The sequence below is a fragment of the Acanthisitta chloris genome, unplaced genomic scaffold, assembly GCF_000695815.1.
Source record: "Acanthisitta chloris isolate BGI_N310 unplaced genomic scaffold, ASM69581v1 Scaffold41161, whole genome shotgun sequence".
NCBI classification, from domain to species: domain Eukaryota; kingdom Metazoa; phylum Chordata; class Aves; order Passeriformes; family Acanthisittidae; genus Acanthisitta; species Acanthisitta chloris.
In genome coordinates, this window is record NW_008655055.1 from 806 (window position 1) to 12937 (window position 12132).

Below are 12132 nucleotides of genomic sequence, written 5' to 3' on the forward strand. Positions count from 1 at the left end.
GATAGAAACAGACCACTAAGGAGGATTAGGCTGAGATACTAAGGAGGTTTTAATTTTAAAATGCTGACCACTGCTTTCTACATGCAATACAGTCTTAGGTTAGTGTGGCTTTGCACTAATTTTTAAAGCATTCACACACTGCTGAGATCAGGCAAGTGTTATCAAGAAGAAGAGACTTAACTATTAATAAGCACAGGCAAGAGCTAAATTCAGCTAGTTTTTTGGTAGCTTTGCTCTATTATTGGAATCATATTTTATGGCAATAAATTCTTCTTTCAGAGGTACGACATTCCATGTACTCACTGAGGAATAGACATTGTCTCAGAATTTAACTACAGCTTCCTGTTAACATGACAAACAAGAGTTAGGCTTACCTTATCAGCACACATTGCTACTTTAATATCTTGTTTTGTAATCTCATAATGTCTTATATTCCGCACGTAATTCCCAACCAATTTTAAGATGTCTGCAGAAATGTATTCTAATACTGCCACTATGTAAACAGACACTTGGTGGTCAATTTTGTAGCCTAGAACTTCCTGAAAGGGGAAAAAATAAAGGCATTTCAACTGAGTAACAGTGAAATAAGTCACCAAAGGTTACAACTAAAATCAGAAAGTTAAGACCCTACTCAATAAAGATTTGCCACATGCCCACAGTCTACTTTAGGAATAGAAATACAGTAGTCTGTAGGCCTAGGGAAGAAACAGTGCCATTGTAGACGCTGCTCTATGTATTAATTGCGGAAATGCCAACAGCCAAATACTGTCCCCAAAACCTTACTTAAATATTTAGGGCTATTTTCACAAGTTTGAGTGTTTTCTTAGTCATGCAAAATGAAACAAGAACAAACAAACTCATAGAAAATGAGTTATTTGCTTTGTTTGTCCAAAAGAGAATCAACTAATTGTAAACAAAAAAACCATATTCCATTAACATCACTGGAACACTTAAGACTATGTAACAAACACAGATATTCTTAATCTTTTTTGTTTACATTTCAGGCAGTGTACAGAAAACACATGAAACAAATGTGTCAGCTTCTAACTGCATTCTAAAAGCAAGTTTACATGACTGCTTACCTTTAACAAGGGATGGATTTTTTCTACTGGAAGAGATAACGGATTTCTTCGCTTCCTCTTCTCAATAGCAGACTGAGCATCAGCTATTGCCCACTTATCAATAGGATGGGGAAAACTTTTTTGAACACGATCCTTAAAAAAACAAACCAACCATGAGTAAAGGGTAAATGTACAGTCATACAGAAAGCTCAGCAGTATTACTACATTACCAAAACACTTTCCATTACTTAACAAAGGAACAGTTGCTAATGTTAGCATTCCAACTCTAAAATCTTACAACATGTGTAAATTTTATTATTCTGGTACATGTTGCTCACTACATTCACAAGGCTGTATCAGAATATCATTACCAGAGAATTATCTAGTGCTCAAAATTCAAGAAATACCATAATTAAGCTGCCGTTGAAGGCACAGTTTGCTCCCCTTGTGCACATGCCTGGTAATTCAGCATTTAAACACGACTACATTTCCTCCCAGCACTTTATTTCCTGGACAGGATGGTCACTGAATGAAATGGTAAGTTTTCTGTTTTACCTTTACTGATCAGCACATGGTCCTGCACATGCAACTGCTCTGATGATGTTAATGAACACATCATGAAAACAAAATATCCAACAGCACCTGCGTATTCTAAAACAGTTTTAGTCCACAGGTTTCATTTACGCCCCAGCAGTCAGAGTGCCTGAAGACACCTATGCTCTCCCATGCACTGAACAACTCTCCTGCTCGAACTCACACACAGATCTCTTGTGGTTCTAAAGCTTCACCGGTTTTGGCAGCCCTGGTATTCACGGTATGCCAAAAATTTATATTCTCATATAAACTTCACCTTTTATTTTTTCAGATCACCGTTCCCATGGACTGTTTCAGTTGCAAGCGCTCACTTACATAAATATGGCTCTTGTTTGAGCAACCATGAAATGAGGAAGATGAAGTTAATGACCACTTACAAATAGCTGGTACAGGACAAAGTACACAGACAAAAACTTCCTGACAAAAAACCAGGACAGGATACAATTCTATAAAGGTGACACAACTTTCCAAAGTACGAGCTTTTTCTCCCCACATAACACTTTGGCCACAGGAAAGCAGAGGTCCCTATCTAATACCAATTCACACCCCTAACATAGTACAGCCTGCCAGCTGAACAATGAAGGTGTCCCAGGGGAAAAATTGAATGTGTTGACCATATAATTAAAGACAGAATCATTATGCATAAAGGGGGTAAACTGTGGTTCCTTGATCACCTCTAATTCTTCCATTTCTCCTGTCTTCACAGCTGTAAGACTCATAATACAACACTGTGTGTCAAGTTTTTTGTTAGTGGTGTCTAAAACAGCATTAAACAATTTTCCACACACCTCTTGTCTCTTTTTTGCTGCCAGACCAGAATGATGTTGCAAAACAGGTCAGCCATCAAAGGCGACAGTGAAACACCATTAGAGGTGTCAGCGTTCAAAAGAGAAGAGGAAGGATGAAATTCATGAATCTCGAGCTCAAAGACAGCTACATTTTTAAGGGTGTTTTGTTTGTGGGGTTCTTTTTGCCATTAGTCCACTTTCTTCAGAACATGAGGAAGTCACTTTGGCACAGGCTCTGGCCCCAAGTACTGTAAACTAACAGGCACACTGCACATAGAGTCCGTAGCTTGGCACTAAAGTCTTCAAATCATGGTTAAGCACAAAGTGCTACCAAGATATTCATGGTCTTAGGAGCTTAACTGTTAAAGCTTAACTAATATGTTCCACAAATGGAGAAACGCTTCTCAGATCAAGCTCTCTTATTAAACATCAAGCTGCTTTTCTGAGCAAGAGCTTGTACATCTTTGAAATGGCAATTTCAAGAGGTTTCTATATAGAAGAAATAAGTGCTCCCGAACTCATTCTGAAAAAGTGACTGAACTATTTTTATTCAAATTTCTGGGACAGCAGAGGGTATATCAGCCTAGATTACCATGCTGAGAAAGCAGCAGAGCCTCAGACTAAGCAGCTGTAGTTTGCCTACAGTATGAGGGGAAAAATGGTCTTTTGAAAGGAACCAGTCAGCTTTATGTACACAATTTGTACTCACCATCTATTAAAAAACAATACAGCTCAGAGATAAGTTTTACTGTGCATTGAACTACAAATTCAATTCATAGGAAAATGAGCTGTTAGGGAACTCAGCAGGCTTAATGCAGAAGGTTCTGCTACATACAGGTACCAACTTACTGCTTTTTTGCATTGTGAAATGATTAATGTAATAACTTTCATGTAACAGTTCAAATTACTACAGAATCTCTATACCTCTACATCCAGAAAACTTCTTGGTTGAGCTTGACACAACATATTTAACAACTGAAGAATTAACTCCTCCACATACTGCAGCGCATCTTCAGTAGAGGAAAGTTTAGGATGTACTTGCACCTGAACCTATAGAAAACAGAAGAATTCATGCTTTGAGTTTCGCTCTTCCCCAAACACATGCTTTACTTGCAAAAACAGATGACAAAAACCGCCAAAACACTCAGAGAAGTCCAACCCAAAATGTAGCTCTATTAAGGCCCACCAGACAAACATGAGCAAAACACTCACCTACACCTGATAGAAACATAAATCTCAAATGCTGTATGTACTCAAATCACTCTAAGTGATGTTTAATGTTAAGACAGCAGCTAAAGAATAACAGTTCTTAGCAGTGCAATTCGGTAAACTTTTAAAGCCCTCGCACATACTTGTCTCTCTCCACTAGCTCTTCAATCCCAGTTTTCACAAGATATTTTGGAGGTGGGATTTTCTCCCTTTTACATCTCACTGTTCATCACTCAATCTATAATAACAAAATACAGAACATTTTCCAGACCGTGCTGTAGAAACAGCAACGACTTCAGCAGCATTTAATCCTCAAATCATGTAATCAATTCTCAGCCAGCACGCATTAAGACTGGTTTAGAAGTTTGTTTCATGTTATTTTTTTAGAAGATGTCAGCCTCTAGAATAAAAAACATTTCAAAAAAGGCCTCAGTGTTGTCCTGGCATTAAGCGACCGTTCAGAGGTTTTGAAAACTTGGTCCCCATACTTATGGCGTACAAGTAAGCCTATCTCTAAATTCTCACTGGTGTAAATCGAACAAGGCACAACCCTCCTTGCTCCTCCCTTTTTTTTCCCCCCAGACAGTCATTTAACTTCTAAAAAAAAGCCTCCAGTATACTTTTCCTTTGCACTTATGTAGTTCACAGAATAGCAGTTTTCGCGGCTTAAATTTCAGGTACACAAAAGTGTGCTTCAGAGCTTAAACAGACAGGCAGTTTAATCTCAGTGCTACACCAATGTCAAATATTATGCCAGAGCAAGCAAACTGCTAACTTTCGCAATGCACGTTTCAAGCCCCAATTTCATCATTTTACTGTTCCACTGCACACAACTCAAAATGCATCCAGTTCTCTCAATCACTAACACAGGAGCCTAACCACCCTGAACCAAAACCCAACAATCTGTCTCATCTAAATGTTAAACCCATGTCTATATTCAGATAATGGTGCCATAATTACTTAATTTCACACCTGAGTTTTAATTCCCGTTTGCAGTTATAACAAGAACTAAATGTTATGAAGTTCAAACACACAACAGCCTCAAACAGAAATCCACTTGCCTGCTAAGGCACTCATTAGTCTGAAAACTTAATGTCTGGGCATAGTCCTTGTGCTCACTTAACTGCTGTTGAGATTCAGATGCACTAGATCACGCGTTTGGCTTCTTGCAGACTACATACCCTTATTCAGCAGGTCTTAAAAAACATCCCCAGAAGTTACTGCTTTTTTAACTTAGAAGCACTCTGGCAAAAATAGAACAGAAGAACTTCTCTCCATTTGACCAGCTAACAGAGCTATTTTGATTATGCCAACAGTTCCACTTTTCCTAAGAACTTCACCATGCACAGCTACAGAGTGTGTTTGTGGAGGTACATGAATAACAGCAGGCCCAGCAGTCCCAAACATTATTTACAATTCAAACACTGACATCTGAAATACCATACCACCTTGGACCACCTTAACACCAGAAATTACAGACTTGAAAAAGCATTCTATTAAAGAGCAGAGCTGATCTGAGCCATTTGGAAGATTCTGCCAATAATGTTTTTTTTAAAAGCAGAGCCGAACAAATTTGTATTATAGTCTCCCTACATTATACTCTAGCACTTTGTATTTCAAAAGAATTTTAAATTACCAAGTCAATTCAACAGTAAAAATACAGAGCATGATAAGCTGGAGTGATTAAGAGCAGCTCTGTTTTCACCTTTACTTAGAAAACAGATTGTAGACTTAAATAGCCTAATCACAACTCCCTCAGTCTGTAACATAGACTGTAGGAACAAGAACAAACAAACAAAAACACCAGATCAGGTCATAACCTGAAACATTATCCACAGCCAGCCAAAACAGAGTCAACAATGGTAACCTACCCCTAGTTTGGGAGGTAAAAGTTTCAAACATTTTCCCTAAGCATTTATGTTTGAGGGGCAGTTACATCATTCTTCTCAAAGGCCACTGTCTTCTGGCACTATTGAGCTCTACTTTAATAGAACATCCACCTCAGCAAAAGAAAACATCATCAGTTGCCACTGACTTGCCAGCATAGCTTATCTATACTAGGAAGATAGTAAATAAACTTCATTGCTAGGTGACACATAGTATCATTTAGAGTTCAAAGTCTTACAAGCAAACACAAGAAAACAACAAGACTAACAAGGAAAATTACAGGATAGTTTGGTGCACAATTATCACAGACGTGTAATTTCAGTATCTGCACTACTGCAGTGCCCGAAGGCTCACACTGAGAATGAAACAGTGGTATTTGAGGGTACTCAGTGCAAGTCCCAAGAAGTCCACTACCTAAGACATGATGCAAGACTGGATAAGATGCAAGATTTGGTAAGAGAAGACAAGAAATGGGAACATCTGTTTGCATACACCATCATGTGACTAGTTGGGGGGGAAAAAAAAAGAGAAGATCAAATTACCAGGAGTTTTCCATCTTTCTCACAAAGTCATCTCAGATTTTAAATTAAAAAACCCAAGCAACCATGCCTCATCACCCTTGAATTGGGGGAGTATGGCTGGAATCCCACCAAAGCCTTTAGTCCTATGTTAGGAACACGCAGGATAAAAACAGACTAACAGCTTCTTAAGTGTTGTGATGTTTAGATAAGATTCTTAACTAAATATTTAACCTCTCCCTTAATGACAGAAACCATCCCTTCCCTCCTACACACACAACAAAATGTCTCTCTCATGATAAGGGAAATTACTAAAAGATAAGAACTTTCAAAAAAAGCTTCAATTCCTCAAACTACCCCAACAAATTCTAATGAGCAATTATTATGATATGGCCACTTGGCTTTTTTTTTTTCTCCTTCCTTTTTTGTCCTCTTCCCTTAAAATCAACAATAGCAAAGTATTTCTGTCAGGAATGGCAAGAGCATAAGAATTAGGCAAACATAAATCTAAACTGGTGGAAAAAGTCCATGAAACCAACTAAAAAGAAGAATGTGCTTAAAGAATAACAAAAATATAGCTGATCTTACTTTATAACCCTTAGCAACTTATTTCATATAAAGCTTTCTCAAACCATTCCTTTCAAACTCTACAAAATAAATTAGAATACAAACACTTCCACAAGCCTCATGGGAAGCCGTAGGAACCTGAGATATGTTTCAGTTAAAGGACTGCAGATCAAACAGCTTCAGGTTACACAGAGGTTTGGTCTCCAACAGGTCCAACACAACTCCTCCTGGGCTGGTCACAAGATGATCCAAACCCCAGTCTAGAGTGACACTCAGCAGCTCATTCTGCATTAGAAACAGTTATCAACAGATATGAAAGGAAGACACAGTGAATTTTAACAATCCAACTGATACTAAATCACACACCCTTAGCAACAGTTACCTCTTCCTCAGGGGCCATGAGAAAAAGCCTAACTTAGGTTGTTTGTGAACTGAAAAATTTCAATTTAGATTGAAAAAAACCTCTCCAAAGACTTCTTAAAGAAACTTCACCTGTTACACAAACACCAACTTAATGTTCCTAAACCATCATTAACAATCAACACAACCAGATTTACAGTTCTCAGTTGTTCTGCTGAACACAGAACACACCAGAAGAATCCTGTGTGTGAAAGGCTGCGGGGAGAACAATACCAAACTGCAGTGTTTAACGAGAGACTGGACATGGCACTTAGTGCCATGGTCCAGTTGACATTGTGGTGTTAAGTCATAGGTTAGACTTGATCTTGGAAGTCTTTTTCAACCTGATTGATTCAGCAATTCTAAGTCTCCTCAGGAGCAGCAGGAGCTCCAGGAGCTTCAGAAAAGGGCATAACAAAAGGAAATCATACTAAAGCTATGTAACAAACTGAAATAAAAATGCAGCATCTACTGTAGGTTAGAGATAATTTTTTCCTAACTGGGCAAGACTATCCAACTACTGGGATTCTGACAAGAAGCCACAGTACGAATCAAAACCCAATGCCTGCTAAAGAACAACTGTGCTTCACTGCTGAGCACAGGTAGTGCCATGCTGCCTGTCTGCCTTGGTGATAGTTGAAGTGCTTGTAAAAGTAGTTGAAGTGCTTGTAAAAGTGTCTAAAGGAAAAAAAGCATCATATTTACCACATCATATTGGTAGTAAAATGAAAGAAGCTGTAATGAGATGAAAAGCCAAGCTGTCTTCCAAAGCATTATCAGAGAAAATAAAACATTACTGATAAGTAGTTTTCTAAACCCAAAATTTTCTAAACCTTTGCAAGTTATTCAACAGATTAATAGCAGAAATGACTTGACAACAGAGCAAGTTATTCTGGCAAAGAGGGAAGAATGTTCTTCAATTCAGTGCCTTTGAAAGTCTTCATTAATGTTGTAACTCTTACTCAACATATCTTTTGTTTATCTTCCCTCAATGTCCAAAATACTACAGACAAGCAATCACTTATCACTAAAACACTCCAGGATGAAGTATTTTATGCACAGTATTTTATGCAAGGATGAGTGCTCTTAAGAGTTCAAGCACTCCTTAAAAACAGTATTTATTCTACTCTTGTACATCTCTGCTGATACGTGGTAACCCTGGCCATGTTTTGTTACACTGATCAATTAAAAATCAAATAAATTAAATCAAATACAAATGTCTTGGATGCACACTTCAGCAACAATTCACTGTGGATGCAAGACTCGGATTTTTGCTAAGATTTCTGTCAATGTGTCAAGGCAACAGCATTATACTGTACCAATAAGCACATAAAAAAAAAATCATACAGTAAAGACTTGAACCATAAGAGGTTTTTAACTTTCTCCTCCACAGCTGTCAGAAGAACAGAGGACCCAAAAGTGATCAGAAATTGAGAATGCTCTACATCTTCTGTGAAGCAATGCTAAGACTAAGAAGTGCCATTCTGAGTAGCAAGTGGCAACTGGTCTGTCATCAATTTGAAGAACTAAATAATTAAAAGTCAGGTATAAATATATTTGCCAGCCACAGCTTTCTGAGAACTCTGCAGTCACTGAAACAGCTTTTCTCATCTCCTTTGCTCCATGAAAGGTACAGGCAACTGACTAGATGGTATGTGGAGTAGCTGGAAGAACAAAGTCTGGAACAGCTTCCTTAACTGAGGAAGCAAATAGCCTTCAGTTTGTCAAGCCACATCAGTCCAATCATTTGACCACAACAAATTCCAACATTATCCCTTGTTAATTGCTCAACTGATTCAAATCAACTTGAGGTACACAAACAGCAGAATATCCGTACAGCAAGAAAGTTCTTTTGTTTTTCTCCATCATCAAATTGCTTAAGATATCAGTCAGCAAGGATGGCATACGCTTTCTACTGTAAAAAACAATGTAGCAGGGAAGAAGCGCATCATACACATGCAGAGAAATTCTGACTCCATAAACAAGTTAGACAAGTGAGATGAAGGAGTGATGTTGAAGAAAAACTATCCAAAAGGTTATGACCAGAATAAAGCATATAAATTCACTAGCAGAGGAAGCACTTGGAAGAGGCATCACTTTGCAGGCGTCCCTTCTGAGCCTGTTTTCCAAGGGGTATTCTCCATCTCCAGGCATCGAAGAGCTTTGGTGTTTCATGTGTCTTGAATCCTTCATCTTCAGCCACAGCACATTACCTTCTGTCCCTCTTTCCAACCACAATTTCAGTCAAGGGCTGTTATTCTTTCTTCCTTTTCTTGTACCACATCATCATGATTACTCTCTTTTCACCAGCAAGACCTCTGCAACACTCCTCTCGTGCAGCTTCAAAATAACAGTGACCAGGCAGAGAAGCATCTCAGTTGACATCATTTTCTTCCTAACTGAGTGCACTGGAGTGTATCTTGACAGCATCTGAAGAAGAATCAGAAGAAAAGGGATTACATTATGATTTCAGTGGTGCAAGAGCTGCTTTTTCCAAATGCAGCTGTTCAATGCAAATACAGCTCTATTGTTAAGGTTCATGCCTAATGAAATACAAGGTCTTAAGAATTGCTTGATGTAGGAAGAGATTTATTCTTACTACATATTCTTGGGTTTGCTGCTTGATAAAAAAAATAGAATCAAAATAACTCACTGGGAAAAAGAACTCTATTTGCAATGATGCAACAATACCTATTTTTAAAGAAAGCAATTCTGAGGCTGCAGTTTGAGCTCTGCATTACAAACCAACTCACAGTTACAAAAGGGCAATGGCATTTTAATGAGTCAGTCAAAGTGTGGCAGCTTCCCCCAAGAGCTGCAAACACTTCATCCTGGTGTATACACTCTCACTACGTTAACTTAAATGCCAGTCTCCTCACTGGATATATTAACTCAACGCAGCTCTTCCCAAACTATTAAGTCTAATTCCCAGCTATGCAGGAAATCATCACAATCCTGCTTGTACATCTACCTGCTTTCAGGGGGAGTTCAGAAAGCAGCTTGCTGTCCCTGCCTGAGAATGAGTGTCAGCAAGTGAACAGCTTAGGGGAGAAGTGAAGGAAAGGTTCTCCTCCAATAAGAAAGGATGTACAAGAGCTTCCGATAATCTGCCTCCTACTGTGACAGCAAACTCTGGCAACTCAGCAAAGTCAAATGGCACCTGTTCCCCTCCAGGACGGTTCTGCCCTTTGACCTCACTGGCATATGCCGTCATCCTCTCAACTTTACTAGTCCCACATGCTGAGTCTTTGAGCAAAACATGGGGTCATTGTCCCAAACCCACTGGCTGCAACTCCTGTCTTGTGAACAGTGACAGATGATTGTCAAAGCAAATATGCTGCGGCAATGTTCACGGTTTTACCTGCCACCTCTGACAGGTTCGTTCCTCTATGTGGCCTTTATCAGGTGAAATTCCCTAGCCAAAACTATTTGCACCTATGTCAGCTAGGAAAATACACAATTTGGTTTCTCCATTAACAAAGAAGTCATTAAGATAATAATTTAACATTTTCATCTGCCATTTAATTTTCCTATAATTCAAGTATTTGGCTCTTCAATAAAAGTGGTGACAGTGTGAACAGATTCTTTATTTCTATCTTTACAGGAACAGCAGTAGTAAGCAGCAGAAGACTAGGTTTCTGGACCACAGGAAAGAACAGCCCAAGAGAAGATAAGAAACAGGTTATGACCTCATGAAGAGCTGAGGTCAAAAGAGTGAACACCTGCCAGGCAGTTTCAGTGTTAAGCTTTCAGAAATAACTCCATCTGACTCCTGCCACCTCTCTACCCACAGTAAGAAACAGAGCAGAGTACAACAAAACCAAGACAACTATACCTTAGTGGGCCAGTTTGTCATCCTTGGCAGCTTGTCATCATTGGCCTTCTCCGCTGACCTCAGATTCCAGAATTCCTTTCCCCAACACACAATTTATCAAACTTCTTCAGGAGGTATCTTTAACACAGGGTGACCTCATGAATGGCTTGTCGACTGGGAAGAAATCTTGCACTTCAGATGTCGGAAGTAATTCCAAAGTCTTAACGCTTGCTCACCTCAACTCCTTACTCTCACGTCCTCCAGTAGTTTGCACTTAGCCTCATTCCAAATCTGACAAACATCTGCTGCACCACAGAATAACCCATCCTCCAAAGGAAGGAGCTCTCTCTGGTTGTGACCTTGGGTAGCTTCAGTTTCCAAGGAGGCTTCAGTTGGATGGCTGTTCAAGTGCTTACAAGCACCACAAGCAGCAGCAAGCTGTATGGTTAGTGCAGAAGTTTCAAGGAAGTGACTATCCATCAGGGATAAGACATTAACCAGTACCTGCTACAGATGAGACAAGCAAACGGACTCCCAAGAACTGGACAAAACAGCACAGTGCTGGAGAGCTCAAAGAGCATGTCCAAAAAAGAAAGGCAATACATTGCAAGAGGCAATTAGGAAGAAATACAACGTACAACTGCAACACTTGAGACTTCTCAACTAGCCCTAGGAGCAAGTCCTTTATGCAAAAGTTGCAGTTAATCACTGTAACCAGACAGACTCAAAGTGTTGCTGTGCACGACCGAACCGTGTCAAGTTCTGCAGTCTGAAGCCTGTTCAAGCAATGGTGTCAGAGACCTCTTGTTTCTTAAGCCTTCTACTTTCTGGGCTCAGGCCGCAAAAGTGGAAGAAAAGCCCTCACCACCTTTTCCTCCCTTCCAAATAAATTCTTCCCACACCACAGAACAAGCTTCACCAACCTGAGGGAGCAAAACTTGCTAGCTTGTCCTAATGAAACCTTCTCAGCAAAAAGGTATTTGAACTAAGAGAAGTTTAACTGCAAGCCATTAGACACGAACACTAATTAACCAAAATTCTCTCGGCAGTTGCTCACAACAATCCTCTCCCCCTCCCAGCCGTGACACCAAGGGAGACCAGCAGAAACCCGCGACAGCACCACTCCACTCCTTTTCGGCGGAAACGGGTCGGGACCCGCACGTCCATCATTTTTTATCTGCACGGCTCCGTCTGTCAGAGACCGCCCCAGCGCCGCTCCCGCGGTCGCCGAGTCCCCTTCGCGGCGGGACACCGGCCGAGAGAGGCGCCTGACCGGCAGGATGGCCACGACCGAC

General features: G+C 39.8%; 1 protein-coding gene across 1 annotated transcript; it reads right to left on the bottom strand.

Moving 5' to 3' along the window:
- Positions 1 to 374: 374 nt before the first annotated feature.
- Positions 375 to 10237, bottom strand: LOC103810835 (son of sevenless homolog 1-like; the record flags this gene model as incomplete). Its single annotated transcript, XM_009083757.1, has 4 exons — positions 10142 to 10237; positions 3368 to 3493; positions 1083 to 1214; positions 375 to 539 (listed from the first exon to the last, which is right to left on the bottom strand). Coding segments are annotated over exons 1-4 (519 nt in total), but the record flags the coding sequence as incomplete, so codon positions are not given.
- Between the last annotated feature and the right edge of the window lie 1895 nt (positions 10238 to 12132).